The sequence below is a fragment of the Cebidichthys violaceus genome, unplaced genomic scaffold (genome assembly GCF_023349555.1).
Source record: "Cebidichthys violaceus isolate CVI_PGR_0920_01 unplaced genomic scaffold, fCebVio1.0.p SCAF_28, whole genome shotgun sequence".
Lineage (NCBI taxonomy): Eukaryota > Metazoa > Chordata > Actinopteri > Perciformes > Stichaeidae > Cebidichthys > Cebidichthys violaceus.
Genome location: NW_027176461.1, coordinates 4,564,813 through 4,585,096, shown reverse-complemented (window position 1 = coordinate 4,585,096; position 20,284 = coordinate 4,564,813). Strand labels below are relative to the sequence as shown.

Below are 20,284 nucleotides of genomic sequence, written 5' to 3'. Positions count from 1 at the left end.
GCTCCGGGCTGCCTCACCACACACACACAGCCTGCTAAATATAGCTGTGTTTCCTCTCTGTCTCCACAGATACATGCAGGAGCTGGATGCAGCTGAAGCATCTCTTAGTTATTTGCATGCCAAAGAAGACTTTCATAGATTGGATTGATATCATGTTGATACATGAATAAAGGGGATGTGATTCATTACCAGGCTTCTCTACCAAGCAACAGCAAGAGACTCCTACATACTGAAGCTTTGTCATAAAAAGTAATATATATATAGAGAGAGTGTTTTGCAAAAGCTTCAGACAATTTTTTTATTGGAACAAAATATATAACAGAGAGCCTGCATTACAAACTGGAGGTGTTGGGTTTAAAAGGTGTTTCTGGTGCTCTCTGCCTCTGCTGCATCCATTTTGACCATCCTTGCATGCATTTACTTTACTCTTGAATATGATTCCATTTGTTTATAATGTCATCCCAGAAACAATATCATAAAAATATCATAATCTTAATTCAGAAATCTGACATGGTATGAAATCTCAAAGGAATTCCTCATGTTTTAAAACCGTGAAGATTAGAGCTTTACTGCGCATGTGTTGTACCCATGTTGCACCCATACTGTACATATACCAGGACATGAACCTGTTATTTAGACTACACCTACCGTATACATTGTACTTATTCCCTTACTTCACGTTCGTTGACGTGTACCTATCAGTAAGTACTGTATTGGTACAAAAAAAGGCTTCCAGTTGAGAGGATAATGCTGCCCTCTAGAGGCCATGCCTAAGAACGCAACGTGATGACGTTTCACCTGCGACGCAGCTTGCAACAGCCACGCGCCAGTTAGCAGCGCTGTTGTGGTTCGCCTGTCGTCTGTTGTGAGTTAAGTTAGCCGCTGCTGAGTCGTGTAGTGACGGCGAGGTGACTTTCTGCTAAAGTTCCGTGTTAACGAAGTGAGAGAGGAGCGGAGCGGCGGCGGCGTGCTGGTACTTCCTCTTCCTCCTTCTCTCTGACAGCTGTGAGTGTGACAGGGCGGGAGGACCGCCATGTAGTTGAAGGCAGAAGAATGAGCAGTCAGGGCACTCCAACAGAAGAGACAGACGACTACGCGGCCCAGCAGGAGAACGAGCTTGAGGCTCTCGCGTCTATCTTTGGAGATGACTTCCAGGATCTGCGGAACAACGACCCGTGGAAGGTAACGCCAGCTAAGAGGTGGTAGCGGAATGCATGGCGTTTAATGCGCTGTTGAAGGGGGGGGGGGGGGAGTTGACACGCGACCACTACGAATGCTACTTGTAGTTATCCGAAGGTGGTCACACCCACCGTTGACGTTTCGTTGGCTGTATTTTCAGGTTAAAAGGCCTCCAGAGGTGCACCTCTGTCTGCGGCCCAACGGGCTGAACAGCGGACGGGAATGCTACGTGACCGTGGAGTTGCAGGTCAAATGCCCACCCACGTACCCAGACGCGTGAGTACTGACCCCTGACCCTTACCATGTATTGACTATGGCCATTACTGCCACTGCACTGCAAGTCTCGTTCGCCAAGCTCCTCCTGTGATGCATCTCCAACGTGGTCCTCGTATCACAATGTAGCGTGTGAGTCTGAAGTGCTCTAATTCATTAGTTGTGCGCATACTAAGACGCCCTGCCTGGTAAACTTAATTCAACTTTAGTATAAATTAAGTCTTTCTTTCCCTTATTCCCCCTTCACATATATTCACAATAACACTGTTTCTACACAATGCAGGTAGCACATGTTATTGTACTTGGCTTTGAAGCATTCATTCGGCACAGCTGATGTTAGCAGCATTGTCAAGTTTATTTATAGTTTCAAGAATTTCACACTTGCTTTAACACAGCAAATAGGTTTAAAGGCTGGGTGGTGCTCTAATTAAATCGTGTGCGTGTGAAACAGAGTTGTCATGTGACAAGTGCTCTAGTCTAGTCTGTAAATCCAACATCATGCAGTGACCAGCAAGCCCATGAAAAACTCCAAAAAAAAAGAAAAGAAAAAGCCACTAACGGACAGAAATATTTACAGACCTAAATCATTGTTCTGGTACTGGCAGTGAACAATAGTTTAGACTATTTCATTCAGGCAAAGTTCTTGTACTGCAGCTCGAGTCAATATGTTGGCTGGTTTCAGGGTTCCTGGACAATAATGTTCTTTAATAACTACCTAAAACAAGTTTATCTGCGTGAGCCCCACATGATCGGTAAGAAATGAGAAATATGCTGCTTATTTCCCCACAGGCCAAACTGTGGCTTTTGACACATTCCAGGACAACCCGGGCCTAATCTGAACAAATGTCATCTCGGTGTTTACCAGCGATCATTCACTCTTGGTCATTTATGTCTTGCGGCACCAACAGGCCTCCAGAGCTGGAGCTCAATAATGCCAAAGGTCTGTCGAATGAAAACCTCCAGAACCTTCAGAGTGAACTCGCCAAGCTGGCGACTGCGAGATGTGGGGAGGTGAGGATGCGCAGACGGGCAGACATGTATATGAGCGCACAGGCTACTGGTATTGACCCACCTACCTACCTGTCCACCTAGGTGATGATTTACGAGCTAGCGGACTACATCCAGGGCTTCCTGAGCGAGCACAACAAGCCCCCGTCCAGCTCCTTCCACGAGGAGATGCTGAAGAACCAGCGGAGGCAGGAGGAGAAACGAGCCCAGGAGGAGCAGCAGAAGATGGACCAGCAGCGCAAGCAGGAGGAGGAGATGGTGAGTAAGAGGGACAGAAAGCCTTTCGTGGTGGATTACTGTTATCTAGGGGTTTCATAATCGTGTTATTTCTAATTGATTCGTCCGGTCCACTCACAAAGGATGTTGGATTTCCTTCTGTGGGACCAAAAACGTTAATCTCATCTTCTCTGTGGAATTAAAACTAAATCATTACCACTTATCCTATAATAAGAAGCAGAGAACTCATCGTCTAATTAATAAATCATACATACGTGTGTGTGTTTGTTTATGTAAATACAATAAATATACAGAAAAGATACATAAAAGTATGTATCCTGTGGGTATTTTCTTAAATAACCAAACCCACATCTGACAGAAGTTCCAGCAGAACAGGAAGTTGACCGGGGTATTTTTTTTGTTTTGTTTTGTAGGAAAAAGAGATCATGGCTGAAATCCAAAGAAGAGAGGAGGAGAAACGGGAGGAAAAAAGAAGAAAGGAAATCGCCAAACAGGTGTCTGCACTGTTTCCACTGATCTCTCCACAGAAAAGCAGTAAAACATGACTCCACTCCTATTATAACGTCTGCAGAAAGATCGCATGAACAGAGTGCTGTGATTGACCTTTTTATTCACAGGAGCGACTTGAGAGCGCCTCCCCTCTGGGGAAGAGCCCACCCAGCCCCGGAGGAGCTCCTCCTGAACTCATCGAGGCCAAGAAAGCTGCGGCTAGCCGCCGACGGACCGCCTCGAATACACGCCACAGGTACGCAGCGAAGCCAACATGCTTCTCCTCTCAATGCTGAAGAAACGTTGCAATGATTCTTAAAGTTGTGTCCCTGTTCCCAGACGTGACACGGTTAATGAAGACAACCCTCGATCACAAGAGCTCCTTCACTTCTACAGCAGCACTTTTGGAGAGCTTGTCGTCCACAGAGGGAAAAGCTTAGGTGAGAGCGTGCAGCCGGTCCGGTGCAAACGTAGCTTAGTCCGCCCTGGTCGCCTGTGTTTACGTTTACGTCTGCGTTCGTGATACCGACAGGTGAAAGCGAGGGCCTCCGCCGTAGCGTTTACTATGGATTTGAGGCAAACTCGGGAGACTTTGCTGTGATCTACGAGTGGTCCCTACGCTGGAACAAGAAGATGGGCAAGTTCTTCACCAGCCAGGAGAAAGGGAGGATTGAGAACTGCAAAAAGCAGGCAAGTAGAGAAGGAACCAGGTGTTATCATTTGGAAATTAGTGGTTAAATAATGTATTTGACGGGGGATGAATATACTCCCTGTGTAGATCCACGGGGCGGAAAATGAGTTCAACTCCCTCCTGCGGCTGGACCACCCGAACTTGGTGCGCTACATGGCGATGAGCTCCACCGAGAAGGAGGACTGCCTCGTGGTTGACCTGCTGGTGGAGCACGTGGCCGGCATCAGCTTGACCCAAAGCCTCACCGCCCACACGCCGGTCCCCATGGAGAAACTGTGCCACCACACGGCCCAGCTGCTGGCCGCTCTCGACTACCTTCACACCAACTCGGTGGTGCACAAACAGCTGAGGGCCTCCAGCGTGCTGGTGGACTCCGACGGCAACGTTCGCCTGACCGATTACAGCTTGTCCAAGAGATTCGCCGACATGTGCAAAGAAGACATTTTCGAGCAAGCCCACGTGCGTTTCTCAGAGGACACGGCGATGCCGACGAAGACGGGCAAGAAGGGTGACGTGTGGAACTTGGGCCTGATGCTGCTGGCGCTGAGTCAGGGGAAAGAGGTGCAGGAGTACCCGGTGACGGTGCCAGCCAGCCTGCCTGCTGACTTCCAGGATTTCCTCCACAAGTATGTATGACTGGATACATCACCAGCTTCTTAAAGGAGAACACCAGTGGTTCATTTTGTTCGCCCATTAGTCCAAATCCTTTTCGTATGAAGTTCTTTTCTACACAGATTTCATTTAGATCTTTTCCTAATTTGCAATGTGTCTGCTTTGTAGCACCGTAGACTAGAGTGTTCCTGTTCTACAGTAGAACCGTTGTGCTGTGCGTGTCTTTGTCATAGGTGTGTGTGCCTGAACGACGCTGACCGCTGGACGGCCCAGCAGCTTTTGGACCACTCCTTCCTCAAGCCTCCGTCGCCTAAAAACCTGCCACAGCACCGGGAGGCCAGCTCAGAAGGTGACACACCCCGCCCAATGTACAATGAGGTGGACAAAATATTAGAAACACCTTTTTGAAGATTCAGTAAAACAGAAGCAGAAATTGCGACCAAATTGTTCTAAAATTGAGTCAACAAACAACTAAATTCAAGATTTCTCCTGAAAAACCGAGCCGTGTAATCATTTAGTCTATAACATGTTAGAACTTAGTGAAAACTGTGCATCGCAAAAAGCAAGGTGGCGTCTTTAAATAACGATGGATAGTTCAATTTACCAAGCAGCAAATACTCACATTTTAGAAGGTGGAATCATATTAAAATTGTTGCGGACAAATTTTCTGAGAACTAATTGAATTTACTTATTTTTTTTACAGCAATAGTATTTATAGCAGGGTAATTGTATTACATGACTTTGTTCAGGTGTTTCTGTTATTCTGTACAGTAAGTGTATACAGTGTGAAGAAGAGGGAGTTGATCTCTTCTCCCCCCCCCACACGTTTGTGATGTTAAAAAAAAAAAAAAAAAACAGTTTAGAAATTGATAAATGAGAAAGATGAACTCCAACAAGAGAATCTTGTCACATTTTATTTGTTGTCTTCTCAGAACCTGCCGTGGACTTTCCATCATCCGTCATCCCACGGAGCCACCTCCTCAACGCTCCGTTCAGCTCCGAGATGGAGAGGCAGTTTTCTCGCTACTTCAATGAGTTTGAGGAACTCCAGCTTCTTGGAAAGGGAGCCTTTGGCGCTGTAATTAAGGTAGGCTCTTCTTCTTTTTTTGACACACTAGCTTTAACCGGGAGAGGATTTTTTTTTTTTTACGCTTTGTTTCTTCCTCTTTTCCTCTCCTGCATCTCCAGGTTCAGAACAACCTGGACGGCTGCTACTACGCTGTGAAGCGTATCCTGGTCAACCCGGCCAGTAAACAGTTCAGACGGATCAAAGGCGAGGTGACGCTGCTCTCGCGCCTCAACCACGAGAACATCGTCCGCTACTACAACGCGTGGATCGAGCGGCACGAGACGCCCTCGTTGGGGTTGCTGAGCAACACCGACAGCTCCGAGGCTTGGAGCGCCTGCGACAAGCCGCCTCGGATCAAAGAGCCGCCGCAGCGCATCAACGAGCTGGGCCTCGCCGACGCCGCGGAGGACGCCGCGCCTCCTCCGGCCCTGTCCAGCTCGGTGGAGTGGTCCACCTCCATCGAGAAGTCATCCAGCATCAAATGTAGCGGGCACCAGTCGAGTGACGAAGAGGAGGACGACGACGACGAAGATGTGTTTGGTGCCTCTTTTTTGTGAGTGTGGTTTTTTTTTTGTTTTTTTTTGTGGCAGTAAATCCAGACTTCACCTCTTGATGCGTCACTATGTTCTTCTCTTTTAGGCCGTCGGATAGTGACTCGAGTAGTGACATCATCTTTGACAACGGAGACGAAAGCACAAACGAGATGTCGCAGGTTTGAATATTAACGCTTCATTATTCATTCAGCTCTTTGCGTACGTCGCCGTCGGGCTCGGTGCGACTAACAGATGGTGTTTCTCCTCGCAGGTGGAGCCGAGCAAACTGCCGGTGACCGACACCACGGAGAGCACCGACTCGGACCGACCCCTTCTTATAGCACATTACTTATACATACAAGTAAGCTTTACCTCCATGCTCCGTTCTTCTTTTTTTTATTTATTATTTTGCCACTAGAGGTCTCTGTCTCACATCTAATGTATGTTCTCTGTTCCCGACAGATGGAATACTGTGAAAAGAGCACTTTAAGGGACACAATAGATCACGGCCTGCACCAGGACCAGAACCGCTTATGGAGACTCTTCAGAGAGATCCTGGATGGCCTCGCTTACATCCACGAGCAGGTGTTTGATATATGTGTGTGTTTACGTGTCCCATAACATCAACGATTACACTTAGAAATTAAGAAAAACATTCTTTAAATACCTGTTGGTTTTTATGTATGGTAAGCAAAAACATGAACAAAAGGGAAGCCATGTTTTCAGTGACCCGTGACCGAGCACATCTCTTCATCCAGCCTCCTCTCTTTTTAGGGTATGATTCACAGGGACTTGAAGCCTGTCAACATCTTCCTTGACTCGCAGGACCACGTGAAGATCGGGGACTTTGGCCTGGCTACAGACCATCCTGCTAATGTGGTACGCTTTACCCCGACGCTGTGCTCAGTGAACAGCTTAATGGAGTTAATGGGAAGGAAGTGCTTAGCTTAATAGTTAAATTCATGCTTGTGCGTCTGAATAAAATGTGTAACTCCAGTGATGGAAATGTTGTCAGGCTGCAGGTAAATTTGAAGTGGAGGAGACCGGCTCAGCAGTGATGCCCAAACCAGACCCAACAGGTGCAGAGCGTTTGATAAGAACATTCACACGGTGCGATTCTGTGATATGCTCTTTCTTCTCTTGACACGTTGTGCTACTGTTGCGTCACCGTTCTACAGGTAACATGACTGGCATGGTTGGCACGGCGCTCTACGTCAGTCCGGAGGTTCAGGGAAACACCAAAGCCACCTACAACCAAGTAAGATTGTAATTTAAAGTTGAGATGAAATGGACATTTTTTTAAGATCACATCTCCTGCCATGGCACAACTATTTTACAATATATGCAAAAAAAATGTTTTATATCAAAATCCAAGAATCTTTTCTCCCTTTAAAACAAAATATGATGTGTTACGTAAGCTAGAACCAACCAAAAATATCATGACATCATCCATCAGTCAATCTCCAACTTTCAGCGACAAGGTGTGTGTGTGTGTGTGTGTGTGTGTGTGTGTGTGTGTGTGTGTGTGTGTGTGTGTGTGTGTGTGTGTGTGTGTGTGTGTGTGTGTGTGTGTGTGTGTGTGTGTGGAGCCACAGTCCTTTGTAACTCCGTACCATTCTAAGCCTGCTCACTTATCCCTCTTGTACATCACTCAAATATTCCGTTTCGCTGGGAATACTCGCAGTACAGAAACTAAAAACACTCTTAACTTCCCTGGAACTTTAACCGCACTTGCCTCCGTGTGACTCGTGTTTGTCCTTGGTTTTTGAGTGTCAGTGTAATCATCCAATCTCTCTGTCCTCAGAAAGTTGACCTGTTTAGCCTGGGCATCATCCTGTTTGAGATGTCCTACCGGCCCATGACCACGGGTGCCGAGCGCATCTCTGTGCTGAGCCAGCTACGTGTGGTACGTCCATATTCAGGACTGGGAGCAATCCATGCAGGGAATTTAGGGTGCTCGGGTCCCTTTTTTTTTTTTTTTGCTTACCTCCTCTCTTTTCACGCTGCAGGAGCCCATGATCTTCCCCGAGGACTTTACCGTGTACGAGCAAGGAACACAGGTGAGGACGCTGCGGCGCAACCTTTTTGACAGGAATCCCCTTTTTCCTCCGTGTTCTCGGTCTGACGACAGAGAGGCTCTCTTTGTCTCTTCTTTGCATCTATCAGAGGAAAGTGATCGAGTGGCTGTTGAAGCACGACCCGGCCCTGCGGCCCACCGCCCAGGAGCTGCTGAAGAGTGAGCTGCTGCCCCCACCGCTGATGGAGGAGTCTGAGCTGCACGAGGTGCTGCAGCACACCATGGCCAATATCAACGGCAAGGCCTACCGCAACATGGTTGGCCAGCTGTTCGCCCAGAACACTTCTCCGGTCATGGATTACGCCTACGACGTAGACCTGCACAAGGTATGGCTTCTGCTTTCGCTGTGTTTTATTCGTCTTGCATGAGACCATGTTGAACCAGTTCTGTGCTGGACTCAACATAAGACTTGTACTTTGAGTGTTTGATTAGATAAAGCATGTGTGCTTTATAAGGAAGTGAAAAGTTAGACCAGAGAGAAGGTTGTGTGTCGGACATTTGGTTAAAAGGCAACTTCGTGTACAAGTTGTTCCCCTCTCTACCTGAAGATGTCACTGCGGACATATGAACGGCTGCACCGACACCTCGGTGCTCCTTCACTCATCTGGTCCGTATAACCGACCAGCACAAGGTCTGGTAGTGCTTTAATCGATGTCTCCCTGATCCCTAACAGAGGCTGTTTGTTTGGTCTCCCTTCAGGGCAGCTTCAGCTTCAACGGTGCCAAATTGCAGCAGCATGTGTATGAAACAATCACCAGGATCTTCAAGAAGCATGGTGAGTACACTACGCTTGTTTTGGTGAGGGTGCGTGTGAGTCTTTGTTGACTCTCCACTGCGAACCCCTTGGACTCCTGACCTGTTTTTTCGTGGGACCCCCCAACATCTGCTCCAGTGAGTGGCAGCTAGACAATAAGTGCACTGTTGGGCAGCGCAGATACCGTGCAGGTGCTAGTGTTGTTGTGTTTTTTTTTGCGCACTCCGCTGACGATGTCCAGCTGAGCTTACTTGTTTATGCTCCGTTTGTATCCGCTCTCATGCATCGTCTCTTTCAGGGTGAGGGTTATGCTATCTCATGCAGATGTGACGGTGTTTGTTTTCAGGTGCGGTGCGTCTCCAGACACCGCTGCTCCTCCCCAGGAACAGGAAGTTGTACGATGGCAGCGAGCTGGCCTGCTTCATGGACCACAGCGGAATGCTGGTTACACTGCCCTATGACCTTCGCGTGAGTCCAACACACACACACACACACACACACACACACACACACACACACGGGGCGCGCACGTCTGCACTTGCACGCAAACACCAATTATTCAACAATTTGCATCAGCACATGCAAACACACACACACACACACACACACACACACACACACACACACACACACACACACACACACACACACACACACACACACACAGAGTGTGAGGCTGCAATCAGCGGCCCGCCTTGAGATCCTGCTACTTCAGGAAACCCCGAGGACTAAATGGTTGTTTCCACACGGTGATTGATTACAGCCCGGTATGCACCGACTTCACTGTCATTATGTGTTGATGTCTCAACTCTCTTTGTACTTCAGATGGCGTTTTCAAGATTCGTCGCTCGCAATAACATCACGCATCTGAAGAGGTAAAGTTAAATGAGCACATTTGTGCATCAATAGTCCTTTGTTACAATGATAATAATTTAGCTAAAATCTCTTTTCCAAATGGTCTTTTGGAAAGTTTTTTTTATATTCAGTGAATTCACCACCAAGTTAAGCGGTTCACACATAGAAACAGACGTTCATGTTGAGAAAAAACACGACTCTCTCTCTCTGTGTTCCTTTTTAATCTCAAGGTACAGCATCGAGCGGGTGTTCCGCCCCAGGAAGCTGGATCGCGCGCACCCGAGGGAGCTCCTGGAATGTGCTTTTGACATCATCACACCCGTCACTAACAGCCTGCTCCCTGACGCCGAGACCATTTACACCATCTCTGAAATAGTCCAGGAATTCGCCGTGCTCCAGGTTACACGAACTACCTGTGTTTAAATGACAGTTTTGTGCTGCGCCGCCTCGTCTTGATTCGCATTCAGAGCAGTTAGCTGACGGAGCGGATGCGTCGTTGTTCTTTTATTTTCCTACGGACGCCGTCGTCTCAACCTGTCCTGTTTTTTTTTGTTGTTGTTTTTTCCCTTTTCACTTCCCACTCACATTCCTAACGTACCAAAGTATGTGTACGCCTGACAGATTTACACCATATTTATTATTTGCATAGTAAATCTGTTATGCACAGCTTTGTCCACTTCCTTCCCTGCCGCCCGGTACAATCCATTTCCTGTCCACACATCCCAGTGTCCAGTCGCAGCTCTCCTTGCATGAACCCAGTCAAACTCCAGAGTCTGGCCTCTGGTTCATCCCTCATAGATCCTGTTTCTGATCCTCTCCACCACCCCGCTCTTTGTGTGAAAGCTTTTAAGAATCCGTGAGTCAGATAGAATGAGAGGGCAGCCGGACACAACAGTCATTATTCACTGAGGTGCCCATTGTACCGTAGTGCTCTCTGTTTTTGACTGTAATTGCAGCGGAGAGGGTTAAAGGTGTGCTTTTTGTGACCGCAGGAAAGGAACTATAACATTTACCTGAACCACACCAGCTTGTTCAAGGCCATCCTGCTCCACAGCGGAGTCCCTGAGGACAAACTGAGCCAGGCCTCCACGATACTGTGCGACGCCATGGTCAGTGCGGTTCACACGTGCATCACAGATGTTACTCACGCTGCGTGACTGTTGCACGATATGCTGGTATGAACATGTATAATGGTAAATATAGCGGTGGTAACATTCCTTCTCTGTATTTTCTCCAGAGCGAAAAGCTGACCAAACGTGAGGTGGAGGCAAAGTTCTGCAACTTTTCACTGTCAACCAACAGCGTGAGTCCACCGGGTTCACGGACCTCCTGTGAAAACAATCGGCCCCGCCGCAGCAAAACTTGTTCCCGCTCGTAAACCGCTCTCCTCTGTTGCGGCCAGTTGCAGACGCTGTACAAGTACATAGAACAGAAGGGGAATCTGCAGGACCTGGCGCCGCTGCTGACATCGCTCACCAAACAGAAGACCGCCGTCACCCAGCTGGCCAAGCAGGGCCTCAAGGACCTGGAGGAGCTCACGTTGCTGCTGCGCCGACTCGGAGTGAAACTGCAGGTGATTTGGATTCTGGGTAAATTGAATGTTAAGAGAAGAGCCGCTGTGCATGTGTTCTCCCCTTTAAAAAAAAAAAGTGTTCTCTCTATAGGTGGTGGTCAACTTAGGCTTAGTGTACAAGGTGCAGCATCACTCTGGGGTCATCTTCCAGTTTGTGGCTTTCATCAGGAAACGCAAGCGAATTGTGCCGGATATAGTGGCTGCTGGAGGACGCTACGACCACTTGGTATTTATAAAATAGTCTTCTATCTCACATATAGCTCTTCTGTCTGTATTCCATTAATGCCACATGATGCAGTGTTGGTCATGCAGTCTACGTGATACACTTCTAGGCTTTGTTCTCTGTGTCGCTAGATCCTGGAGTTTCGAGGGCCAGCTTCCACGGTGCCGGTGCCCTCTGCAGTCGGGGCCAGTGTGGCCCTGGACAAAGTCTGTGCTGCTATAGCCAACATGGAGGAGCCGGTAAGACACACACGCACACAGGCACACACACACACACACACTGGGATCTGGCATTCCTAATTATTGTGATGAAGGAGCAGCAGACAGCTACATATTTAATGATGCCTTATTACAGCAGTTGGCTGCCACACAGACACTTTTAGAATCTCGTTAATGACTATGATCACAGTGGCTCTTGACGCCATGGAGTTATTTTTGCAGGTGCATCATTTTCTTATCTTCAGAATGTGAAATGATGTGTGCAGGCCTCGAATAAAGAGAGTTGTATTTACTTCAGTTTACAGCTTTTTACTTTTCTTTTCTTGTCAGCCATCGGTGAGCTCCTGCGATGCGCTGGTGGTTCCAGTAGGACATTCTTCAATGTCCAGAGCCATCAATGTTGTCCAGAAGCTGTGGAGCACCGGCATCTCCGCAGACGTCGCCTACGATGTCTCACAGGTGAGCGGCCTGCCTGAGAGACATAAATAGTCTGAATGGTTTCAGGGTGGTACATCATATCACGGCAATTTTGATTCAGCAGTCCTCTGTGGAGTTCTGTTGTAAACAAACAGTTATGTTTACATTCTAAGTTCTTCACCAAAAAATGTTTGTGTATCCTTGAAGTCTTACAAAAGTGTTGATTGCGTTTCAGCCAATGTTTTCAACATGTTGAAACACTGCATCAGTGTTTTCGTGCTGGCAGTTGAGCCCTTCCTCTCTGCTGGTGTGTTGCTGCATTTCTTGGTGCAGCAACATGACGAAATATTATTTGTTGCACAAGATGTTATAGTGGTCAAAAACTCCAAATGGTATTGTTTTAAAGTGGGTTCAATGAAATGTCTTTAGTTGTGATCTAGCAGTTGGAAAAAGCACATGAAGTGTTCATAATTCAACTTTTTAAGTATATAAAAATGATCGTTAGTGTTGCAAAAATGCAGTCACTTAAAACCTAGTCACGCAAAAGCCGTGAATTCCTCTCAGCTAAAGGAAGCAGAGTCCACTTCACAGTAAGTCCACTCCCTTACTGTTGTTTCCGGACCTGCGACAGGAAGGAATCTGAGCGGACGTAGCTGTTGCAAGTAGTTCAAGCTTTTGTTTGTGTTCACACACTAACCAATGTATAACTGAGCCCTCATGTTTGTCGTATGTCAAAACCTCTACCACATTTCTGACTCTGCAGCTCCCTGAATGGGATTTAACCATTGCGTAAAATGGGTGAGTTCCCTCTTCTCCTGTAGTAACATCATCCCTCCTACAGAGGGCAACACCTGACTCCCACTCTTGAGAGGGGGGGGGGGGGGCTCCTCATCTGTCAGCAACGGACTTATCGTGACAGCATCAGAAATAGTAAACATCCCAGCGGGCTCCCCGGCCATATTAGCACAATACGACTCGGGAGTCATCGCTGCAATAATCGACTCCGTCGTCTGTTCGACAAGCTTCCAATAAACTTTTAGAATAAGCTCTTGTTAGGGGAACAGTCAAACTGAGATCAGTCCCTTCAAAGCGAAGTTATTTATCTTATGGTCCAAAACTCCTGATGCCATGCTTCTGTCACATTCTTCATGTTTATGTGACAAACTAATCTCAGCCTTGTGTTTGTGTGTTGCTCTAAACGCCCTCCCTGGCGTAGTGCTCTGCCCACACACAGAAATACTCCATGTTTTCTTTTCCCTCCTTTACTCTTTGTTGCCGATTGTTTTAACGTTCCACTTCTGCAACGGACAAGTGTTTTCCCTTTTAATGGTCTTCATTGTCTTTTGTACTGGCACAGGACACAAAGTGATTGGCCGCCTTCATTTCCTCTTAGAAGTTCTTAGAAGCGTTGAGGAAAAGTTGGGTTTGGCTGGAAAACGAGTGTCATTATGTCCAAATAGTCAACAGTGTGTGTGTGTGTGTGTGTGTGTGTGTGTGTGTGTGTGTGTGTGTGTGTGTATATATGTGTGTGTGTATATGTGTGTGTATATGTGTGTATATGTGTATATGTGTATTTTTTGATTATGTATGCAGGCAGTGCCTTGACCAGTGGTGAGTTGGGTGAGAACACCTTGTTTGGACCTCCTCGCCCAGCCCCCCCCCCCCCTCCACACCCCCTTCGCCAGACTTTTGTTAACACCTTTCACATGCTGGCCTCTTAACGGGCCCGAATCTGCAGCTTTAATTCATCCTCAGGAGACGGTTCCACTCTTTTAGCTTTTATTAGCCAAATATGGCAAACCTTTTCCACATGCTGTCAGCTTAGGCGCATGGCCCAGAGCTGCCCACCGGGCAATGGCTTACCTTTTGACTTAATTTGTTCTGTCAATGAGAAAGTTGCAAGAAAAGAGGAAGTTTTAGTGCTTACATGATGACGAGGCGAATTGACACGCACGCACACACGCACACGCACACACACACACACACACACACACACACACACACACACACACACACACACACACACACACACGCTCTCTCGTAGTACACAGAAGGGTTTGTTCTGCACCACCGTTAGCTCGGCAAGCGGAGCAGCCAGATGAAACTCTTGGGTTTAAGTTGGTGGGAATTAATTGGGCTGACACAAACATATACATACATACATACATACACACACACACACACACACACACACACACACACACACACACTGTCATGGTTGGATGCGTTACCTGAATACACATTGACTTTGCTTGTGACTCCCAGCACAGTGTGCACACTCACACTCCTGGTTCCAAAGCAAAACTCCAGTTAAACTGACTTTTTGAAGACATCGGTCCAGAATGAGCTCTCATGTTTAGAAAGATTTTCCAACCTAAGCATCAAACTTGACTCGTTATTCTTTTAGTAATTAATGGAATGGCAGTTTTCAGTAATTCAGCTCTGACTCCCTCTGAACTCATCCCACACTGGCCCTCTGGCCGCATCTTCAAGCCCCAGCAGTAAACCATAAGGAAAGGTTATCTTCAAGCCACTGCAACAAGATTTTTTTGTGTGAGTGTGTGTGTGTGTGTGTGTGTGTGTGTGTGTGTGTGTGTGTGTGTGTGTGTGTGTGTGTGTGTGTGTGTGTGTGTGTGTGTGTGTGTGTGTGTGTTAGTAATTCAGCCTTTTGTCATTTTGTGTTTAGTCTCAGGAGACGTTGATGGAGCACTGCAGGCTGGCCGGCATCAACTGCATGGTCCTGGTCTCTGACAAGGAGGGAAACTATGTGAAGGTAAACCAGCCCTATAGTGCAGCATTGTGCAGCATTCTTGCACATTTTAAGAAGGTACCTTTTTTTTTCTTTTTTCTTTTTTTTTTACTTAAGGAAACCGCTTTTCTGCGAGTAGTATTGCAGATTATGTTGCTTTCCAAACTGTTTTGATAAGAGAGAGTTCTGGAATGCTTTTGTACAGCAGCACATGGTGAAGTCATCTTCTGTCCTCAGGTCAAATCATTTGAGAAGGACAGACAGTCGGAGAAACGGATCCCAGAGTCGGACTTGGTGGACCACATCATTCAGAAATGTCGGACCAAATTCTTTGAGGACAGAAGCATCAGGTAAAGCCATTTGTGTTCTAATGTGCTGCTCAGATGTCTGCATGATGTAAGGGGGGGGGGGGGGGGGGGTTGTTCTTATATAATGTTGTCCTTGTTGCCCCTGTAGAGAAAACTCTGAAAGCATGTCTCAGAACCCTAAAGGATCACTGCTCAACGCCACAGGTACGACTACCACGTACTCTACAGTCAGCCTCTACTTACAGCTGGGACGGTGTATTTGTGACATTAGTCTTTCTGCAACACGAAACGGTCGCACCTCTGTTTGTATATCGTTGTGCTTTGACTGCAATCAAAGCGTTAAAGACTATTTAAATACATCGCGATCAATGTGCAAAGTGTGACGGATCCTCGTGTTGCATTTCCACTTCTGGCATTGAACGGAGTTGTTACCTAGAGTGACGTAGGATTTTGGGCAATTGAAGTAGAAGTGTTAAATTTCACACCGACTTCTGGCATGCACGCAGGTAGCCAACAAACTGGTTCAATTAAATCACTTAACTGTTGGAAATTGTGAATGTAATAGAAGCTTTATGATGGGATAACATGTGCCTCCAGGCTCTTCAGAGCAGCATGGGAGCAGCAGCACCATGAACATTAATGTGAACATCATCAGCCCGGAAAAAGTTTCCTCTAGTGTCAGACGACGCTATGACACTCAGGTTTGTGACGCGCACACACACACACACACACACACACACACACACACACACACACACACACACACACACACACATTGGCATTCTGCTTCCCCTGCCACCTGTTCAGATTTTTTATTCCATTTTATGACGATAAACCGTTAAGTCATTATTTATCGCCAAATGTGGTGACAATGGTGAGTTGATGAAAACCTGTGTGTGTGTGTGTGTGTGTGTGTGTGTGTGTGTGTGTGTGTGTGTGTAAACTAGATTCAAAAACACACTTGCAATTACCGCTTATCGCCATTGGTGCTTTTGAAGATGATTACTATCCTGCCAGTTCATTTATTCATGAAAACAACAATTATTGTCTGCCACTGTTTTTCATTTCTTTCTTCCTTACTTTGTTTCTCTCTCTCTTTCTTTCTTTCTTTCTTTCTTTCTTTCTTTCTTTCTCTCTTTCAGATCCAAACCAGATTACAAAATTTTGGTACCAATTTGCAGAACAAGAGCAATGACATTGAAGTTCTGGCAGTAAGTCATGTGTTTGTTTACCTTTTATCCTTTCTCCCACCTTATCTCTTGAATTCATGTGTGAAATCACAGAGCGCGGGGGGGGGGGGTGGCTTTTGATAGCTAAAACCTCAAACATCACTGGGACGGCCCTTTTATAGTTCTTTGCCTGGTGCTACAATCCCCTGCTGGAGGTTAAGAGGGCTGCGAATCCTTTCCAGGCGCTACAGAACAATGAACACTAAACAGAAGGCAGTCACCGTGTCATTTTTGGGGGATGTAAATGGCTGCCATATTGAGTTTATTTGTGGTTGCGTTTGGAAGATTTATGATCCAGATATTCTCAAAGTAAATCATCCCGGAGTGTCTTATTCACCGTGTCGCCGCATATTCCAAATACATTTGTCTTCCCTGTTGGGGTCTGGATTGCATCAGTGACGCAACAGTAAATACGAGTTATTGAAACAAAATCGCCTCGATTACGGTAAGCAGTGGCTTCGGCCTGTGAGGCTTCGCTGTTGCATGTGAGCGGCCTGCTTGTCCGTCAGTCAGACTGGAGCAGCACTCATTTTCCAACGATAACCCCAGGAGGCCAATAGACTCTTCCTGTAAAAAAAAAAAAAAAGGGACACCGAGTGCTCTCAGGCCTGGTGAGAGCATATTGTGAAAGTGGAATTATAAGTCATTTTCTATACGAGTGGGATGGATTATCTTGTTTTTGAAAGAATTACACAAGCGTTTTGGGCAGCGGGAGCCAGCAGTTGATATTTTTAGCTGGACTCTTGAGTACGATTGTGGAATTGTTGCGGCGTGAGATCGGGCTCCGTTGTGTTTTTGTGTAACCCTGCTTGTGTTGTATCCCGCAGGTGGACCTGCAGAAGGAAACGCTGGTGAACTTCCTGTCTCTGGAGGTTGGTTTTTCTTACTGGCTTCCATTACAGAGTTAATAAAAGGCCACATCCTTAATGGGGGGGGGAGTGGAAAGAACGACCAGTAGAGGTCAATATCCTAGACAGGAAGACGGAATCCCGTCTCCTTCCTCACAGTACTGATGAGGAGTGAGGGAACACCCCGGCCCTTTTTCCTACAGCCGGGGGGAGATTGCTCTTTAACAAGGCTCACATATGGGACAGACGTGTACTACAGTTAACAAAAGGCATACTTTAGAGGTGTGACTAAGGCCGCACTCATAAACCCCCCCCCCCCCCCCCCCCCCTGGTTCCTAGGAGCAGAGGTTAGATAAAAGACAAATTATATTGCGCTAAGAAACACGAAGAAAGCTGAACAACGCTCCTAAAGCCGCCGTTATATAAGCAAAAAAAAAAGCCACTGCCGTCAATGAATAGGCCACCTATACAGTCGGCCCCTTTCAGCAGCATGTGTCAGAGGAAACACAGTTAGTATATAAAACACACGACAGTACGCGGTGCGTGTTGCCAGGCGTGCAGGAAAGGCCTGTTTTAATTACGGCAAATTACCCCGTGTCACACAAAGAGGCCCCCCCACTGAAGCTGCACCGCTACACTTGACATGCAACAATATACTCCCAAGGCTGCAGATGAAACGCCCCGTTTATTCCTCCAATTGGCAAACATGCAACGACGCCCTGTGAGGCGTCCACAACTTTAAACTGGCCTCTGTGTTGCATGTATCATGTTGTCGCCAAGCTTTCACTCTTTCTTAAGTCGTTTCTTTCTTTTCTCTCCTTCCAGTTCGATAGCGAAGAGCAGTTCAACAACAGCGTGAAGACTCTGCTGAATCATCTCCCCAAGCAGCGCTACCTCAAGTCCATCTGCGAGGAGATCCACCGTTTGAAAATTACGAAAAAGTGAGCTGGTTGTTTTGGCATGTTTGTGTGTTCCTTATCATTATCATCAAAGGGAAATCTAGCTATGTTTCCTGCCAGGCCTAGCTATCTATATCATTAATGGTCTAAAGTCGGTAGGATTCATTCTCTGGGGACCATGAATGTCTACAAAGGTTTGTTCCAATCCGTCTAGTAGATGTAGAGATACGTGAGAACGTAAACAGTCAGGGGACACCTAAGGTTTTTGGAATTGTACTCTGGGCATCATAGTTCTTGAGACAAATGACTTAAAAACCAAGAATTTTACCCTGCTGGTGGTCCTAGTGGTGAGGGTGGGAATCACGCCAATCCATCCAGTTGGTGTTGAGATATTCGGAACCGGGCCAAAGTGGTGGTCCTACCGACCGACCGACCGACCGCCGTACTTGAATTATCTGAATAAGTTCACACTTGGCTCCGCCTCTCTGCTCACCCCCGCCGGTTTTCCATCCACTACCGACTTTGTTACTTTCTTTCAAATGAAACCCGAGGTAAACGGTGGGATACGTTAAAGACCACTTAAAAAGGCAGACTTCCTTTTACGGGCAGCTGTCACTCCAAAGCTCCGCCCACGCGCTCCAGGTGTAACGGTGACAGACGGCGCTTCAAAGGGAGCGCTGATACGGATAACTACTGCCTTTGAGGACATCAAATCCTCAGCTGATCCCATTTCCTGAGGTGAAATCTGGAGGAGGATTTGCCTTCTTTGGGCTTCTAACTTCTGTCTCCTAACACCCGAGTTGATTGACTCTGAGATTGCAGAACGGGGGTGGGGGGGTGGTTGTGGACGGAGCGGTTAATATTCCCGAGCTTCCCAGCTTTGTTTGTTGTTTTTTTTTCTGGCTAAAACCTCAGTGTTTGAGCTTCTAGTGTTGTGACGCTCGTGCGTTCCCTCAGAGAGCAGCCCTGTGAGGGATTCAGTGGATTTTCTCATTCATGAATGAGATGAGAACAAACAACAACAACAACAACAACAACAACAACAACAACAAAAATCAAAAGCTTCTCTTTCTGCTTTCCCGTCCGCCTCTCCAGAGCAGTTGGTTTTAATTTCCTGTCTGGGGGGAAAAAAAAAAAAAAAAAGTGTCTTCTGATAAATGAGCGTCACAGAGGACAATGGATATATTCAGTGTGTGTTTTTATGTGTTTGTTTAGTTGTTTTCATCAACGTGGGGCGCAGGCAGCTGAGGCCAGATGAGTCAGCTAAAGGGCTCATTTATTCACCTGGCTGCAGCAAAACCGTAAACTAATCTGATCAACATGAAATAGATGCGGCTAGCGTGGCTAAAATCTGTTTATTCTAAATGATAATGGAAATACATGGAGTCAATTTTCGTGATGACAGGTTATGTGACTCTTGGCAGTGTTGAATCCTGAGTAATGTTCCCTAGAGTGACATCTTTATCTAGAGAAATCCAAGATCATGAAAACCTTCCCGGCTGTATTTCATTGTCCTGATGTTTTTATTGTTTTCTTTTTTTTTGCATATTGTTTTAATCTTGTAACGGACAGATGTTGTCCTCTTGCAGGGTGACTGTGGTGGTCTTGTACAGCTACAAGGAAGACTACTACAAGGTCCTTCTCTGAAAACCAGGAGGTAGCGCTGGCCCGCTTGAGGCTCAGTGGTCTCCCAGAGGCTGTTTTCATCCTTGGACCTGCAGAAACCGCTCGAAGTCTGACAGAGTCATCGACAGCCCCAAAGACACCATGTATTCACCCCAAATCCCTCCAATGCTTTGTGGTCTTTTTTTCAGACCGACTACCTGACTTTATTGTCTTAATAGAACTATTGGAAGGTGAAAAAGAAGAGGGGTTTTTTTTACTGAAGATTGTGTCATGAAGGCAATACTTTTACATTTCCTATTAGCAATGGGACGGATAGTTGTAATAAATGACTTTTTCCCACATGGAGCTGTGATTTTGTATCTGTTTTTACAGAGTATAACGCCGCCATTTGCAGCCTAATGATCAACGATCTGCTGA

At 46.6% G+C, this 20,284-nt stretch overlaps 1 protein-coding gene across 1 annotated transcript; it reads left to right on the top strand.

Annotated features, from left to right (window-relative positions):
• The first annotated feature begins 815 nt into the window (after positions 1-815).
• eif2ak4 (eukaryotic translation initiation factor 2 alpha kinase 4) lies at positions 816-20,212 on the top strand. Its single transcript, XM_068721510.1, has 39 exons — positions 816-1,182; positions 1,340-1,455; positions 2,361-2,463; positions 2,545-2,718; positions 3,111-3,191; positions 3,315-3,442; positions 3,526-3,626; positions 3,719-3,876; positions 3,965-4,503; positions 4,723-4,838; positions 5,422-5,576; positions 5,678-6,111; positions 6,198-6,270; positions 6,363-6,452; positions 6,554-6,676; positions 6,866-6,970; positions 7,107-7,170; positions 7,270-7,349; positions 7,896-7,997; positions 8,101-8,151; positions 8,258-8,494; positions 8,868-8,943; positions 9,269-9,390; positions 9,748-9,797; positions 10,008-10,176; positions 10,770-10,886; positions 11,015-11,080; positions 11,180-11,350; positions 11,442-11,576; positions 11,705-11,812; positions 12,122-12,250; positions 14,895-14,981; positions 15,195-15,307; positions 15,414-15,469; positions 15,863-15,966; positions 16,408-16,476; positions 17,322-17,366; positions 18,168-18,283; positions 19,831-20,212. Exons 1-39 carry the CDS (start codon positions 1,054-1,056, stop codon positions 19,886-19,888), a joined length of 4,950 nt encoding a protein of 1,649 aa, XP_068577611.1. The 5' UTR covers positions 816-1,053; the 3' UTR covers positions 19,889-20,212.
• Positions 20,213-20,284: the final 72 nt, after the last annotated feature.

Bases quoted from the DNA above. Each gene is read 5' to 3' on its own strand.
- eif2ak4 (XM_068721510.1), top strand. From the start codon at position 1,054: ATGAGCAGTCAGGGCACTCCAACAGAAGAGACAGACGACTACGCGGCC. The intron at 6,112-6,197 runs GTGAGTGTGGTT...CTTCTCTTTTAG, and splicing joins GTGTTTGGTGCCTCTTTTTT to GCCGTCGGATAGTGACTCGA. The intron at 6,971-7,106 runs GTACGCTTTACC...AAATGTTGTCAG, and splicing joins CAGACCATCCTGCTAATGTG to GCTGCAGGTAAATTTGAAGT.